Source organism: Notolabrus celidotus, chromosome 18, assembly GCF_009762535.1.
Source record: "Notolabrus celidotus isolate fNotCel1 chromosome 18, fNotCel1.pri, whole genome shotgun sequence".
NCBI classification, from domain to species: Eukaryota; Metazoa; Chordata; class Actinopteri; order Labriformes; family Labridae; genus Notolabrus; species Notolabrus celidotus.
Genome location: NC_048289.1, coordinates 7,356,399 through 7,373,113, shown reverse-complemented (window position 1 = coordinate 7,373,113; position 16,715 = coordinate 7,356,399). Strand labels below are relative to the sequence as shown.

Sequence of the window (16,715 nt, the reverse complement as noted above, 5' to 3'; positions counted from 1 at the left end):
CTTAACACATGCTGTAAATACCAGCAACACCCCTATAAGGTCATCATCCTGTAATTGTTCTGTCTCACTCAGCAAGTCCTGTAATCTGACAAAGCTCATACCGTGTTGTGGTTTCTATTTCATTCGATTAAGATCTGTTTCACTCAGCTCCTCGTGTGTTTGAACATCCCTCACTGCTTCTCGCTACTGACGTCATCTCTCTGCTCATAACTGGTCAGTATTCAACCATCCCTCCTAAGTGGTGAAATCCTAAACAGTGCACGAGATGTGCTGTTCCTCCTTTCCAGGAATCAATTTCCTATGTATGACGTGTGAGAGCAGGTTGTCCCTCATGTATCAGATTTCTGTAATGAAATCCAGGGACATTTCCAGTCTAGCACTCAATACATTAAAATGACCACTGTTATGATCTCTGAAAGAAAGAAGGGGGACAGTTTCATGTATTTTGACCAAGACAATGCCAGGGTGTAATAAACTGTGGTGCAAATTCACTGATAAAATTGGGTACTACTAACTAATTAGCTAAAAACCTTGTGAGAAAATTTGAGTTCATCGCCCTGGTGAGTATTAGTATGAAAGCCGGGTAATAAGCCAGTTTAATCAGACACAGCCTAACATAACTGTATCTCAATTTTCTGGATCAATATACTGCCAAATCATGCCTCGCAACTAGATGCCATCTGTCATCTGTGCTTGTTTACAGCCGGGTAGTAGAGCTTTACAGTATTATGGCAGCAGCCACAAAACCAGAGCTGCAACCCTGGTGGGTGCACTTATGTTTATGCTGCATTCATGTGCTGTCAGATCCGTTGGAAAAACTAGTTTCTGAGTCAGAAAATGCACATAAACGCCTGCTCAAAACTTCTCGGAAACTATGGCAACAGGGTTCCCCACTAACCAACTTGATGTTATATTTGTCATCAACCTGGTGTCATCAGCTTTTTGCTCAAATATAATTTGTATTATGGTATCAGTATTAGTTTCTGTCCACAAAGAGTGAACTAGACTTGTGACAAATGTTATTTATTAATATTAGTATGGTACTCAATCATTGATAAAAAATCTAGTTCTTAAGCTTTAGCACTATTTTAGTAATTATTAGCATCTCATCTTCATTAAACAAGCAAATAAACCCTACTAAACCTCACTGTCCAAATTGGAAGCCTCATGAATGACTGACTACCTTGGGCCCATGTGGGGAGGGGGCCCTTAATGGGCCTGAAATAAAATGTGTTTTCTACTACGCTTTTGTTTTGTTTTGTTAGAAATGCAATAAGATAACTAAAATTTTCTGAATAAGTAAACAAACATTCAGAATTCCACAGCTTCGTGAGATGTGTGTCTCATGCCTAAAGTGGGGAATTGTCATGTTTTCATAGCATCTAGTGTGGCTGAATCTGAGTGAAAGTAAACTATAGGTTTCTAGAGTTTTATTTTACTTCATGAGGTTAGATTATACCAAATAATGCCCCCTTGTTGTTATTCAACAAGTCACTTGGCTTCAAATAATCTTGTTTACAGAGGTCAATATTGGGCAGTTACATTTGGAGAAATTGTTAAAAAAGTGAATATTGATATGTAGCTTAGACTTGAGTCAGTTAACCAGGATAATTTTAAGCATATATTGTTGTTTAATGCATATAACCCAGTATTATAGCAGCAATGTTATATTTTGTAGGGCTGGCTGTGGTGATGGGGCCCACTGAGATATCTTTTCAGGGGGGCCAGAATTCCTGGTGACACCCCTGCACATGAATGCAGCGTTAAAAAAGCATAAAGCCTGGTTTATATTTCTGCATAGACACAACAAATGACCGGTATTTGGGCATGCAATAATAAAAATAACAATTAGTTCAACTAACTAGTTATTCTGAACAGCTTACTAGCGAGAGTGACAATGTTTAGGCCTAATTGTTTAGTCAACAAAGCACATACATCCCCACTGTGAACTCAGAATTAAAGAACAGCTCACTTGAAATCAGTTGTGGTACATTTCATCATATCCTGCGAATTCTGTCATCATGTTATGTCTGTATATTTTTTATGTTAAATGTAAGATCTTGTAAGACAATGTTAACTTAGTGAAATTACATATGGTAGCCCATGAGTAACAGCAACATATGGAGCTGTAGCACACATGTAATACAGGTTGTTGGTAGGGCCATCATACATCATTTTAACATTTCCTTGTTAAAAAGCTATTCTCGTATTAGCTGTTGGAACACAATAATCAGACGACATTGAGCATCATGAATTGACCAGTAAAGATTTCAGGTTTCTTATTTCAAAATAAAACCAAAACAAGCCTACAACATGTAGCCCCGCCTGCTCTCACTTCAGCCAATCAGAGGACAGAGGACTCTAGCGCCGTCCAATCACAATCCACCCTTCTTCCAGGCAGAACGCTCCCCGACAACATGGCTGCTGCGATACAGTGTCCGCACATAAGTCCGTCTTCACTCCGGAGAAAAACATCATTTTAAGGGAATATTAATCACAGTGAGCTGAATATTACGCAAGGTAAGCTGGGAGAACATTAATGTTAAATATGTGTTGTGGTGTTATGGTGAACATTGTCACCGTTTCAGTGTAGTTCGGTTGAGGGGTTTGTTCTGCTAGCATCTGCCTTTGACATCCAGGGAAGGAAAGGGACGTTTGGTGTTAGCAGCGATGCAAGCTGCTCCTGATTTCACTCCTTTATACTTAATATGTTAACATTATGACACATGTTTTATAAAAACCATCGTTGAAGGTATGTTGTCATTTGGAAACACTACAACAGGCTACACCAGCTGTCACTGTGGACCGCTGAGAGAGCGTTATGCTTCAGGTGTGAGTCAGTCGCTTTGATCAAATATATCATATCGTGATTTATTGGCAGCATTTTAAAGATTTCTATTGATAGACACTCTTTCATATAATGTCCCCTGTGACTTTTAAGTTAAATATGACTCCTAAAAGATGTCACATGGTCACAACCAGTGTACGATCACACGTTAGCTAGCTCCTCTCTCCTTTTACTCCTCCATAGTCAAAGAAACATCAATATTGACATTAGTTTTACTTTATAAACAGATAAACGAACTACATGTTTACTACTATAACACATGCAACTATGTACTAGAGCAGGAGGTAGACCATAGATTTAAAAAATGAATAAATAAATGATTGAATCCCAGCTAAAGATCAACAGAATAGGCTCACAGTGTTCTGCAGAAGTCTGTGAGCTTTAAAGAAAGATACTCAGACACTGAGGTTGTGTGTTTGTTTTGCAAATTTGCAAGGCTTTGTTCTTGAATGTGAATGACCAAGACTTAAGTGTAATGGCAAACCTTTTAAAAGGTGCAAAAACAAAGAAAAACAACCAATCATTCAATTCAGACTCTGAGTTGAGTGTCTTGTTTTCTGATTAAAGAAGTCTGGTTAGAAATACCACCCCTAAAAAGATGAGCACATATTTCATCTGTTTGGTGTCAGAGGGAGTAATTAGACCAAATATTAGCCTATTTAAGACTAATTGAAGTAGCTGAACAACTCATTGAAAAATGGAAACAATTCTGGGACACTTCATGTAACTTATTTGACACAAAATACTCTGTGCGATGAACAAACTGTCCCTCAGTTTATAAAAGTATTTAAATTATTCTTTACAAATACAGAAATGTGTAAATGTGCTCCATCATGTTTATTCTCTTAAACATCAATCACAAGCAATGATACTCAAAAATGATGTGAACTAATTTCATGGACTTTATTTCTCACTTCAGATGACAGCATATTATATTTCTTTATTCTTTATTAGATCTTATTTTATTTTATTTGACCTTATTTTATTTTATTTTATTTATATGAATAACTTATTTTATTCCTTCTTCTATTGATACTTTGACTTCCTTACATACTGTCTATAAGAGATCTGTAATGACTGAATTTCCCTCCCTGTGATGAAGTATTTCTGATTCTGATAATATCAGGATCAGCAGACAAAATCTGAAAAAGCTAAGTATCGGTATCTGTAGATTTGAACATTTTTATCCATGTACGGCTGATACAGTGAGGCATCAATTATGTTTACACGCAGCTTCAACATATCTTCTGTTTGGACGTATTTTGAACAGACAATAAAGTAGCTATTTGTGACGCTTGTGAAGCGCAGGTGACACCAGGAGGAGCAAAACAACATTCACTTTAGCACCGTCAGGGTAATTATCTTAAGAGCCGTTGTCCCACAGCACCAAGAGTTTCTGAGAAGTAAGAAGGAAAAAGCGTGGGCACCAGTGAAAACCTGTCAGCACTCACTACTTCAGTCATTCAACAAAGCTTAGACACATAGCAGCGACCACCAAAGGTGAAGGAGCTTAACATGGAGATCATTGAGTTCACTTGTCTTAATAACCTCTCAGTGTGGTGGAAGAGACGGGCTTCACCATGCTGATGATGTACTCAGAGCCTCACTACGCTAGCTGGCGTTACTTCTCAGATGTAGCCTTACCTGAGCGAAGCTTCATCTTCACTTAGAGAAGCCTCTGCTAATGCTACTTATATTAGCTTCACCATGGACATATGGACATCAAGTGTAAGTCCTGTCAGCATGTTGACCTTTACTCCCCGTGCACTGACGACATTTCATCCACAGTTTGTGTTTTTCAGGACTGAATGTTAATATTTTTAAAAGAATACATCTTTTATTTATGGTTGAATATGACATGATTTTTGGATATTTGAATATTTGTTCACTTAGTAAAAATCTAAGAGTTGCTGCAAATATTTTCTCATTTTAAAAGTTAAATTTTTATCGTTTGACCGGTGCCAGGTTGTAATACAGAATTCCCGCCAGACGGGAGCTATAGAGTGTCTTATAGCTGTTTGCAAACTGCGTTACATCACTGAAGAAGAGGAATGCCAACCGAATTAAATAGCAAAAGAAGAAGAAAGCATTGGCTACAGTCGCTGCAATTTTCTCTGTTTTCTGAATCTCACATCACAGGAACCCCTACATAAAGATCGAGACAGGGCCCGCTACTAGCAGCACCTCGTCCTGCTGCTGGTCAACGCGACTGCCAACAGTGTGACAATCAATCGTTGAATAGATGCCAATGATTAGAGAATAGTATTTTCGGCTTGAAATGCCCATCCCCAATATCGGTATTGGACAAATGAGATTTAAAAATATCAGCACATTGGATTTTGGTAAAAATCTAATGTCCTGCATCGTTAGAGATTACTTTGGACAAAGGGGTACTTTCATCTTCCTTTGCAGATTTTGAACTTTACATATGTTGTTGTGTTTTTTATATACAACAAACCTCATTCTGATTTCCTTAAACAGTGAAACATATCACACATCAAGAATCTCTGCCTTTGAAATGTAAAAAAAAGACAGTTTTGGCAGCATGTAGTTGATAATTTCATCTAACACCTTCCCCGTGTTGGTGATTTCAGGCATTTATAATAACAAAATAAAGATCAGTTGTGTTTGCTTTTGTAGATCATGTAGAGACAGAAGTATTAATTCCAGTTTCTTTCATAACCAGATAAAAACTCCTCACAGGAGCTTTGGACGATGGTCAAGCAAGTAGTTTGCCACTATTCACCAATTTCTCTAAAGATAATGATTTATATTTGGTTATTCTACATTTAGGTGTTGTGGGAAAATTATGTTATATTCCAGTTAGTGCTGGGCGATATTGAAAAAAATGTTATCACGATAAAAAAATTCACATCAGTCGGTATCGATCATTTTCCCGATAAATGTCAAATCAATCTTTCATTTCATTTTGAAGGCAGATTTTTTTCTCCTGAGTGAAAGTTGAAGAAACCAGATGGATTGTTAGCTTGTATCTGGATTTAGTAGTCTAGTAAAATATCTTAACTGATGAAGTGTAGTGGTCTGTCTTGTGGAACATGTTCTCACGCTGCTTGGAGCTGGTAGGTTTTGCGTTTTCTTCCGCGTCGCTGTCGCTCGTTTCAGCTGTGTTTACATTCCGTTTCAAACGTCTTTAAGCCCCGCCTACCTCTCACCCTGTGACATTATTGGCTGTTCCAATGCCGACTTCTTCTGTTTGTTTGTTTTTTTACATTTTTTGCACTATATTTCTTCTGTGCACATTTCTTACTGTATCACTGGTTTTGCAAATATATTGTAAATTAATTATGCACATACTTTTCTTAGAACATGCTAATTTACTTTTTTAATTGCTAATCATTTTTTAATAATTACCATTTTATAGGCTCTTGTTTACTTCATACTGTTTTGCACTTCTACTTTGCTGGGGTAACACTTTGTTTTCCCTCGTGGGACGAATAAACGAATATCTTACCTTATCTTATCTTTATGTAGCGTTAAAGACACACTAGCGCCCCCTCCCTTTTTAGTGGTTGGGGGTGTAATTACAGGTTAAAATATATCAACGTTTTATCATACATTTGTTACCTTTATATTGAGAAAAATAATATTATGATAATTATCGTTTTATCGCCCAGCCCTACTTCCAATTCATGGCTCAAAAGTTAATGTTTGAGAATTGTAGAGCAAGACGTTTTTCAAAATTCTGGGAACATTTTCAAAAAAACTAAATGAATCGAAGGCTTCTACTGCATCATAAAAAGACAGTTATCCACTTCATTTCAAACATAAAATCTAAAGTCTGAAACACTGGATCCATTAAGTTTATAAATGATTACGTTGTTTTGAAGAAGAAGAGGTTTCTTAAGTGCAGATTCAGTCAGCTGTTATACCTTCATATTTTTACACGCCTAGACCGGACTGGCCTAAAATAAGTCCAGAGGGGCCCTCATGTTAAGATATGGATCTGCATTACCAATTTAAATGTCACTTGGGTTCAACGTTTCTACATGTTACATAACCTGAATCTAAAAACGATGGTTATGTAAAATGTGAGTAAAGTGTAAGGCCATGTTTTAACACCCGGGTTGACTCCTGCAGAGCCGGTGTTATTTTAACGTCCATTAAGAGGAAAACAAATCCAGGGAAAGTCGTTCAGCTCGCCTGACAAGGATTACCTGGCTGAGCTTAGCGTACTAGTAGTAGAGTAACCTGTTCACAAACGTGTCTCACTCACAGGATAGATGCCAGTTCTGAACAGGGATAGTAGTACATGTTTTAAGGTTTGGCACCACAGTCTGTCCTGGCACCTCTCAGGTGGAGTGCGAGGTAAACCGAGAATGGTAATCAACCCAAACAGAGACTCCTGCCAGGGTTAGCTTAAGGAGATCTCTGAGTGACAAACAAAGTCTTAAGGCGAGAGGTTATTTTCTGTAAGGCAGGGAGCAGTGTGTCACTAAAGCCGACTGTTAAGACTTTGAAGTGCCCGGTTACCTGGAGGCGTTTTGACAGAGCAGGAGAAAACAAGCAGAGGTGTGGTGTCACGATCATTTGACGGCTATGTTCTGTAGTCTGCTTTACTTTCACCGTCCTGGATGTTGACTTGTTTGCCACTAAAGCTCTTATTTTGTCCATGACAGGCCCGGATGGTTACTCTATGTGTCTGACAATAGTACAGAAAGGATCCCCAGAGACCTCCACCTTTTTGTGGAATCACTATCTTTATTTTGTTTTCAAGAAACTGCCATTAGATCCCTCTCTTCCAAGCCACCAGACTATGTGATTTAAAAATAAGGGTTATCTTGTAGTATACTGAAGTTGTTGCTTTCCTGATCACTTGGTGGGTTTGTATTGTTGTTTGTAGGGATGTCCAGATCAGCTTTTTTTAGCCACCAATCCAATCTAATTTAAAAAAAATAAGACTTTATTTATAGCTTTTCAGAAGACAGAGAACATTCAGAAGATTAACAAAGAAGAAGAACAATACCCCCCTCCCCCATCCCATTCTACAAACAAAACAACAAGACGAAACAACAAAAAAACAAACAGACAAAAAGCAAACAAACAAAAACAAAAAACACACCGATCCGATTTTTTAATGTTGAATATTTGCCGATACCAAGTCCCGATCCGATACTTGTGTTTGCCTGGATAGTAGTTGCACAATAGGTAAGTATGAGCTGCTCACTGTTTATTTTTCCTTGAACTGAAATAAGTGATTAAAAAAAATAACTAAAATATGTCTTACGTTTATTCCATTCAACTTAATTGTTGTAAAACGTATAATCAGTTTTTAAAAGCTCTGCTGTATGAGACACACCAAACTGGTGTGCATGCATTACAGCACGCTTAAATCCGAGGCTGCCCTGAACGCAACTCTCACAAGACAGTGCATGATTAAAAACGGAAGCATCCGGCATCCGGAGAGACGGAGAACGCAAATAAATATTGGGATTGACCGCGAGATCGAAACACGCCAAGTTACACTAGCAACGGAGCGACATGCCGGTATAGAGAACTTCGTCTGCCACTCGCCCCGAGGTTGCTAATGCTAATGTATCACACTGTCCTGTGTTTTTGTTTTCACCTTTTTGAACCATATGTCCCTGGAGAGTCATGGTAGGGTGCGTAGAGCATATGTTTTTTCTGTAATGTGTCTGGTGGTGCACGTGTGAGTTCTACAATGAAATTCAAATCATGGCTTGAGTTCTACATTAATGTCCCATTTTATTGTTTTCTCATTATGTATACATAGTTAAGTGAACTCAGAACACCTAATTACACCCTGGCGTTAGCCTTAGCTCAAATGTTGATCTCAGGTCAATTAAAAAAACGTCCAGATCGGTTTTGACCTGATAGTGGAGATTGGGATTGGGACCTCCCTAGTTGTTTGTAGGTGTTTTATACCATTTGTTTGGTCCAACTAGGCCTGCACATCAAGAGGATGCAAATTATGCAAATGTAGGTACAACTCCGTGCCTTTAGGACAAACTGATTTTGAACCGACTGTAAACATGTTTATTTCTGCCGTAGACATTTTCTTTTAAAGTGAAATTCATTCGCCTTTCTAAGCCAGCTCCTAGTGGACTCTAGAGAAACTGCAGTTTTGTTTTGTTTTGTTTTGGCTCCTGCCGATGATTGGCTTCAAAACAGAGCTTCAGAGACAGATGGATGACGTCACGGATACTACGTCCATTATTTATATACTCTATGACCACGCCGAGATAGAGCTTAGACCCAAAATAATATCGATAACCCTTTCACGAGACGAGAGGACGACAATGTTTAATCATTTAGTCGACTCACGTACACATCCCTAGTTTACATAACTTTTCTTTTCCGTTGCAATAAATTCTGACCTTTGCTTTGTGTTTATTGTGAATATTCATATCGCAACTATGAAATTGTGATTATTCAGCCCAAATGACAATCTTTTTCATGAATATACTTTAAAGTTTATTTTGGAGCTTTTCTGCCTTTATTGAGAGAGGATAGGAAAGTGGATAGAGCAGGAAACTGGGAGAGAGAACGGGGAGTGACTTGCTGTAAAGGTTGAAATCAAACCCAAACCGCCTGCTTCGAGGACTATGGCCTCTTTACATGCGTGCAAGTTCAACCACAAGGCCAAACAGGCGCCCCAAAATCTTATTTTCTAACACAAAAAAACTTACAGAACAAGGCAACAGTAGACGAGCAACTCCCATGTTCTGCAAGATCGTATTTGGATCCCTTCTTTAAAGTTGTTAGACATTTTCAGGAACAATCTGAGCATTTGTAGTGGGCGATCTTTCCTCTGGGCTTTCTGCCCCTCACGATGACGCTGCAACATTTTCAGCTGAAGTGATAAATTGGGTGAGTTCCAAAAGGTTTCAATCCTCTTCAAAATTTGGACCCCACAATATTTAGAAAATTCGATCCAGGTTTTAAAAATGCATGAGTTGTCCTCTGAGTACATTTTGGCTTTCATACCCAGTTTCTGCTGTGAAGACTGCATGTTGTAAAAGAGGGAGTCAAATTTCTCTTCTTCTACCTCCTCCATCTCTCCACCTTTGCTTGAATTCCCCACACACCGTCTGAGTACTTCACGGGGCGGTTTCTGGGTTTAATCTTACACTGCAGCCGGTGCACCCTCTCACCCTTCAGTCTGTCTGGCTGTTGTCTCCTCTGTTTGGCTGAGCTCTGTCAACTCTTTGCAAATGGAGAGTGCTGACTCTGGGGTTCAGTGGTTTTCTATGCCAAAGGAAGCTGCTTATGTGGTCAGAGTGAGCGGCGAGCCTGGTGTCAGTGGAGGCAGGGCCATGGTCTGCTTTTCAATAGAGCTGTTTTGCTAACATCTGGGTGCTTTGCTGTAAGTCCAACACCATAAATAATGTGAGCATTGACGCTAACTTTGACAGAGCAGGTTGAACTGATGTGTTGATAATACAGACTGCCTACTGTGATGTGATTTGACTTTGGCCAACAGAGAATGGTAAACTGCATCACCTAAAATATTTCTAACAGGAGGAATAAACTCAAAGTAAGCCAATTCAAAAGACTCCCTCAGAGGCCATTAATGGACATAATCACTTGATGGTCTTGTTTACTTTCTTAGGTCATCAGGTGACGAAAATATTAATTTGAGTCAGTTTCATAACCAACCAAAAACTCCTGACATGAGCTTTAAGTTGATGTTGTATGAATTTAGAAAGAACATAAAGCTTGTACGGTATAGTTTTCAGAATAGTTTAACAATTTGAAAGTGAAGTAAAATTGAAAATAAAAGTATTCCTCCCGAGTACAAAGACAACAGCAATGTGACACATCTATGAACTGAAGGTCAAAACTACAAGTTTGAACAGAGCTGTTAAGAAACAAATGCATTCTTGCAAAGTGTAAACAGCGGCAGTGGCACTTCTCAGGTGTTGTCAAGCAAATTTAACTCTGCATTCTTCTGTTGAAACCTCTTACCTGAATCCAAAATATTCCCATCAAGCATTATTTTTGCCGCCAGTTCAGCATTGGCTTGCACGTCCTGCTCCTGCTCATCGGCATCCACGTTGGTCGCGTGCTGTGCGTGCAAATACACACTCCCGCTGTCAGAACAGCTGATGGACATAACCAAACCGACTCCAAACAATCAGAGGAGAGGTTTGTAACGTTTACAGACACACGCACATTTATTTGAATCTCATATTGCAGCGTCAGACTTCAGTGTTACAGAAGTCCACATTCTTATATCGCGATTGCAATTAGATCAATCATTCAGCACTAATATAGACACAGAAACTCTGGTTAATACATGCTCATTGTATTTGTTCATCCTGTACTGAACAGTGTGATCACACATATAGGGCTGGGCGATAATTTGATAATTCGATAACGATAATTATCGTAATATGATTTTTCTCAATATATAACAAATGGTTGATAAAAATTAAATATAGATAAACCTGTAAACCCACCAGCCACGAAAAAGGGAGGGGTGCTAATGAGCTTTAAACGCTAGTTGTCACCCAGCATTAGACAGAAGAAGAAGACAACATTTAACAGCCAATCATGTCACAAGGTGAGAGGTAGGAGGGGCTTAAAGACGTTCGGAGCACAGCTGAGACGAGCAACAGCAACGCGTAAGAAAACTACCTGCTCAAAGCAGAGTCGCTAGTCTGACACTGTGCTGACTCTGCATTAACTATTAACTAAATACACTTCATTAAATAAACTTTCGTGATAACATAATTTTAAATATCGTCCAGCACTACACACATGACATATCTCCACCTATCAAGCAGACTCAGCACATTTGTCATCACTATGTTTGTGTTTCATTTGCAGCCTGTTTGTCTGGTTATCATTGAAGAAGTTGAAGTGTGTTTGCCCTCGTCACCCGCAGTGTTATTTAACCACCATCATGTTAATTGAACCTGCCCTAGATTGTTCTAGAATAATGTAATGTAGGCCGGCGTAGAAGCTCCACTTCCTGTCTGATTGATTTATGTAACCTGTCCTCTCTCCACAGACCTCTACATGAGTGTTGTGAAGAGGATCGCTGTGCCACACCTGAGCCACCGATAACCATCCACGCCTTCAGCCCATAAACTCCCAGCTTCCTGCTTCTCTGTGCTGCTCCCTGCAGGTGTGGGCGTGCCTCCTGTCACACTGGCAGAGGAGGTGGGGCAGGAGGTGTTGCCAGGCGGGGGACCAAGGCTGCACCCGCCTGCCTTCTCCATCTTCCTCCGTCCGAGTCTGAACATCTGGAGCTGCAGTTTCCTCAGGCAGCGGGCTGAGAGGGATCCAGCAGAGGGCCTCGGGTGTGTGCCGACCAGGTCGGGACATTGCAGAGCGGCAGTGACCGGGCTCTGCTGGGCGGCGTTGGCTGGTTAAGGAGCAGAGCATGTGGAGAGGCTGTGGTTGCCATGGAGCAGCAGGATAAGAAGCAGGTGAGTTTGGTTGTTCAGTGCAGCGTTTGTTATCACTACCTAAATGTCCCTGAGGTGGAGAGCTGTTTACTGAGCAGATAGGGCCCCTGAGATTACCCCATCCTGAGGGGAGTGTGCAGTTATGCTGCAACACATCCCAGAAGACTTCAACCTAAAAATTAATTTGTCACTTTCAGGCCTTTGCACTGCTACGATTAACCCTTTCAAACCCATGAAAACTCACTATATTATTACTGCATCTGAGTTTTTAAATCTGCTGTGTGATTGCACCACCGCTCAGAAAGGGATGCATAAGATGTCAAACAACAACAGCTGCTCTGCAGAGACGTCGGAGTTGCTGCAAAATCCGGGTTATAAGTCGCACTGGTATATAACTGCATCCTAGATGGTCTGAACATTTTGAAAAGGGTCTTTTTTTCCCTGCAATAACTCGTCAGAACAACATCCTTGTGTGTTGGAGGGCCCACGTCGCTCTGTAATACTCTGATTTACATGCTAGTCATAAGCATCTGCTTGTCTGTGCATAGGAAACTATAGGGTTGTATTCGAGCGTATTACGTTGGGGTTGGGGCCAGTGTGTAAAATTAACACCCGCCAAGCGCCAATGGCTGGTAAAAAAAATGTTTAGCGTGTAAGACAAAAAATGCACCCGCCAATGGCAGATGGAAAATGTTTGATTGCATGTGAGGTTTTGTTTTCATACTTTCGCCCATTTCTGCCGACTTTCAAGCTATTGTGACCCTGTGCTGTACTTGTGTTGTTATTTGGTACGTTGGGAACGGCGTGACGTCAGCTACAGGAGTTCTATTCATTCCCTTTGCTGTAAGAAGCACGACGGGAAGAGTGTTTCCAGGAAGATGTGGCGACACATTTCGGGAGTGAAGCCACCACAAATAAAAAGGATAAACAAAGAGGCAGGACACGATCAAGAAGAGGAACAGACAGCTTTTTTATTTGGCCGGTGAAAATATTTTTGGCTGGCAAACTTTTGGAGTTCATGGCAGATGAGGAAAAAAGTTAATTTTACGCCCTGGTTGGAGCTGAGAAATAATCTGGGTCCCCCCTCAATTCCTTATTGGGCAGCAGGAGCTCGTCCATAGGGACTTAGCTTGGAAACCGGAGGTTCGGTTCAATCAATCAATCAATCAATCTTTATTTATATAGTGCCAAATCACAACAAACTTTTTCTCAAGACACTTTTACAAACAGAGCAAGTCTAGACCACTTTATGTGAAATTGTGAACAGAGACCCAACAGCAAGACAGGGTGAGACTCAGTCTGACCCCATCTTAATCCACCATGAGCATTGCACCTTGCAGTATTTAGCTAGTTACAGCGGCGAGAAAAAACTTACTTTTAACAGGCAGAAACCTCAGGCAGAACCAGACTCATGTTAGACAGCCATCTGCTGAGACCGAGTTGGGGCTGAAAAGAGGGATAGAGGAGAATAGAGGAGAATAGGAGACAGAGTGATCGATGATAGTGATGAGACGAGTAGTAGTAGTTGTTGCTGCTGGAGTCCAGGAGTCTTGAATGTCCACAGCAGCAGGCCATCTACGGCAGCTCAGAGGAACCTACGAGACAAGGGAGCTCAGGGACTCAGGTTAGTACCTTTGAATGGGACAGGGAGAGTTAAAGGAAGTGATGAGGGGGTTTGGGGGAAGGGGGTGAGACAGGATACCAGTGTGTCAGTGTGCCAGTTCCCCTGGCAGTCTAAGCCTATGGCAGCATAACTAAGAGCTGGTCTAAGCCTGTTGCTCAAGTCCTGGTCTGGACCAAGTTTGGAAATTGGACTGAACCCTCAACCACTTTTGACACTTGCCCGATGTCAGCCTCCTCACTCTGACATCCCTCCATTAGTGCATGTGCATAAGCTCCTGTTTGTGCACAAGTGTGTATATGAGTGTGTGGCGTGATCTAACACCAGAGTGAATAAACGATTCATAAAGTACATGATCATAAATGTTGAGCAACAGTTGATCATACTGCAGTTATTTTAAAGACAAAAAGAGAAGCAACGTCAGAGGAGAAGTGATGTGAATGCAGGAAATACGATGTTATCAGTGGACCAATCACAAGGCTTTGCATCAGGCTACATGAGTAGTCTCATGTGTAGGAGCTGGACTACATGGATCTATGACATAGATTCAACACAGAAGTATAAACCAGGCAAGACTTTAAATTCAGAAGATGTGCAATCAGTCCATAGATAGATTAAGAGACAACCTTTCTTATTACTCTGATCATTTTTCTTCCTTAAGTGTTAAAACTAGACTGCTTTGACAGTTTTCTGAGCTGCTGTTGTTGGCCAAATAAAATGCACTACAACCCATTTAGGTAAGTAGATGTTGTTATGTAATATGTACAATAAAAGCAATAGTGCTTGGTTTCATGGCCAGTGATAAGGTTTTATTATCTTCAAGTCCAAAAGCAGTTTTTATTCTTAAGTCAACATTGTTAAATACAGAACTGAATTTCATTCATATTCTCGTATCCACATTTCTCCCATGAACTCTCATTGTCCTCAGATATTGAGTCATTTCAGTCCCTCTGAAGGGTCAAAAGTTCAAACCCTTTGGTTAAAGATAGATCTGGAGAAGCATTTCACAACCTGGCACTGCTTGCCCTCGCAGGAGTGGAAACGTTGCTGCCAGTGACCTATTGCTCAAGAGGTTTAAAGGAAAGCTTTCTTCCTTTCCTATCGTACTGCTCCCACCTATGTGCTGTTACCTGTTATGTAATCATTAACTCATAACTGTGTACAGTCAGACTCATGTAGCCGACCTCCTGCTAAAGAGATGTGAGTGTCACACAAGTATTTAAGAAATAAAAGATATTTTCTTTTTATACGTTTAAATGACGTGATGTTATGGCTAATGATACCGTGAACATTTCAATACTTTGAATTCATGGCGATGGCTTTAATGCGATTGTAATGGCGCTGTTTGTTGTATTTGAGAGAAACACTCCTTTTGAGCAAGCTTTAAAGCTGTGATTAAGCAGTTGATTAGACTTTGCTCTTTCATGAAAAGGCTGCAGCTGTGAGCAGATTTCCCTGAACATACATTTTATACTGTGAAATAATTACAAACAATACCAGCCACAGTCTAGTGACATTGATCTGGACTAAAAATATGCTAAGGTCTTTGTGTGATAACAATGTACTGGGTCTATAGATTATTAATAAAAGCCAAGATGTGTCAAATCAGTCAGATATCAGCAGGCTTTGGTGTCTGCAGGAAAAACAGTCTGTATGGAGAGCAAAAGCAGGAGGAGCCCAATCCAGCATCATGACATCCCAGCTCCCATCGTTTGTAACCTGAAGACGATTCATTGTCTCTATAGACAGATATCTGCATTAAGAGCGGTTAACAATCTGTTCTAGATCTTCTTACTGAGGTAAAAATAATATATTTATAGATTTAAAGAAAAAGTAGTCCCTCTGATTCCGATTGGTTACACTATCATGGCCACAGATTCTAATCTGGGTCATTGCAGCACAAATAAACATCAAACAAAACATTTCAATTAATGGTCAAGTTTAAACATTTGCATGCTAATATGACAGTTATATTTAATAAAATCATTTCTAAACAAGGTAAATGTGACTTCTGCAGGAATGAGGCAAAATTCACAACTTTAGCATGCTTACAGGAACTAACTTTCTTGCCACAGTGTTTACCAGAATGAACTTCTGCTTGACGTCAACAAGCAGAAGTGAAATGTGCCGGAACTCTTTTCTGTCAATTGATTTGATATGAAGTGTGTGATCTGGTTGTCTCTGGCGTTGCTCATGTTATTCAGAGTTAATAACTGTTGTTCAAGTATTTAACACAGCTTTTTTTTTGTAAGGAAGCCTGGTAATAATCACAAGCAACATACAAGAAAAACAAGTTTCTTTTTCAGCTTCATACATCTGAAATAAGCCACAGGGAAGCCTCTGTGGAACTTACTGTTTGCAGTGAAACTGAGCCTCACTAGAAACAGCCTCTCCCCGGTGGGATGCAGTAAGCCAAGAAATGACAGCATTTAATTACAGATCTCGCTTTGCTTTGATTAGGGATGGGCATTTCAAGCCAAAATACTATTCGATAATCATTGGCATCTATTCAGGGATTATTATTTGAATAATTCCCCTGCACGCATGCACGCGCACACACACACGCACACGCACACACACACCGCTGTCCCATTAACGGTCCATTTGTGTGGCAGTCTCGTTAAGCAGTAGCAGGACAAGGTCTTGCTAGTAGCCGCACCGACAGCGTCTGTCTCGACCTTTATGTCGGTGTTTCTGTGATGTGGCGTGTGTGTTTACATTTTACAGCCATGCTCAATCTCTGGAAATACGTGTGTAGTGGTGTGAGATTCAGAAACGGAGCTAACTGCAGCGACTGCAGCTAATGTTTTCTTCTTCTTTTGCTATTTAATGCAGTTAGCATTATTCTTCT

The 16,715-nt window shown here is 40.2% G+C and overlaps 1 protein-coding gene across 6 annotated transcripts in view; it reads left to right on the top strand.

The window, feature by feature from the left end:
- The first annotated feature begins 2,394 nt into the window (after window positions 1-2,394).
- The window catches only part of tmem94 (transmembrane protein 94), a 61,595-nt gene continuing 47,274 nt past the window's right edge, over window positions 2,395-16,715 (top strand). For 2 of the 6 annotated variants that reach the window (XR_004634715.1, XM_034707757.1), the window contains exons 1-2: window positions 2,395-2,520; window positions 11,844-12,264. Coding sequence is in view for 3 of the 6 variants with exons in the window: in XM_034707757.1 (XP_034563648.1) it covers window positions 12,241-12,264 (24 nt within the window). In the remaining 3 variants the exon portion in view is untranslated. The remainder of the gene's footprint in view (window positions 2,521-11,843; window positions 12,265-16,715) is intronic. The other 4 variants (XR_004634714.1, XM_034707756.1, XM_034707755.1 and 1 more) reach the window with 4 other exon arrangements.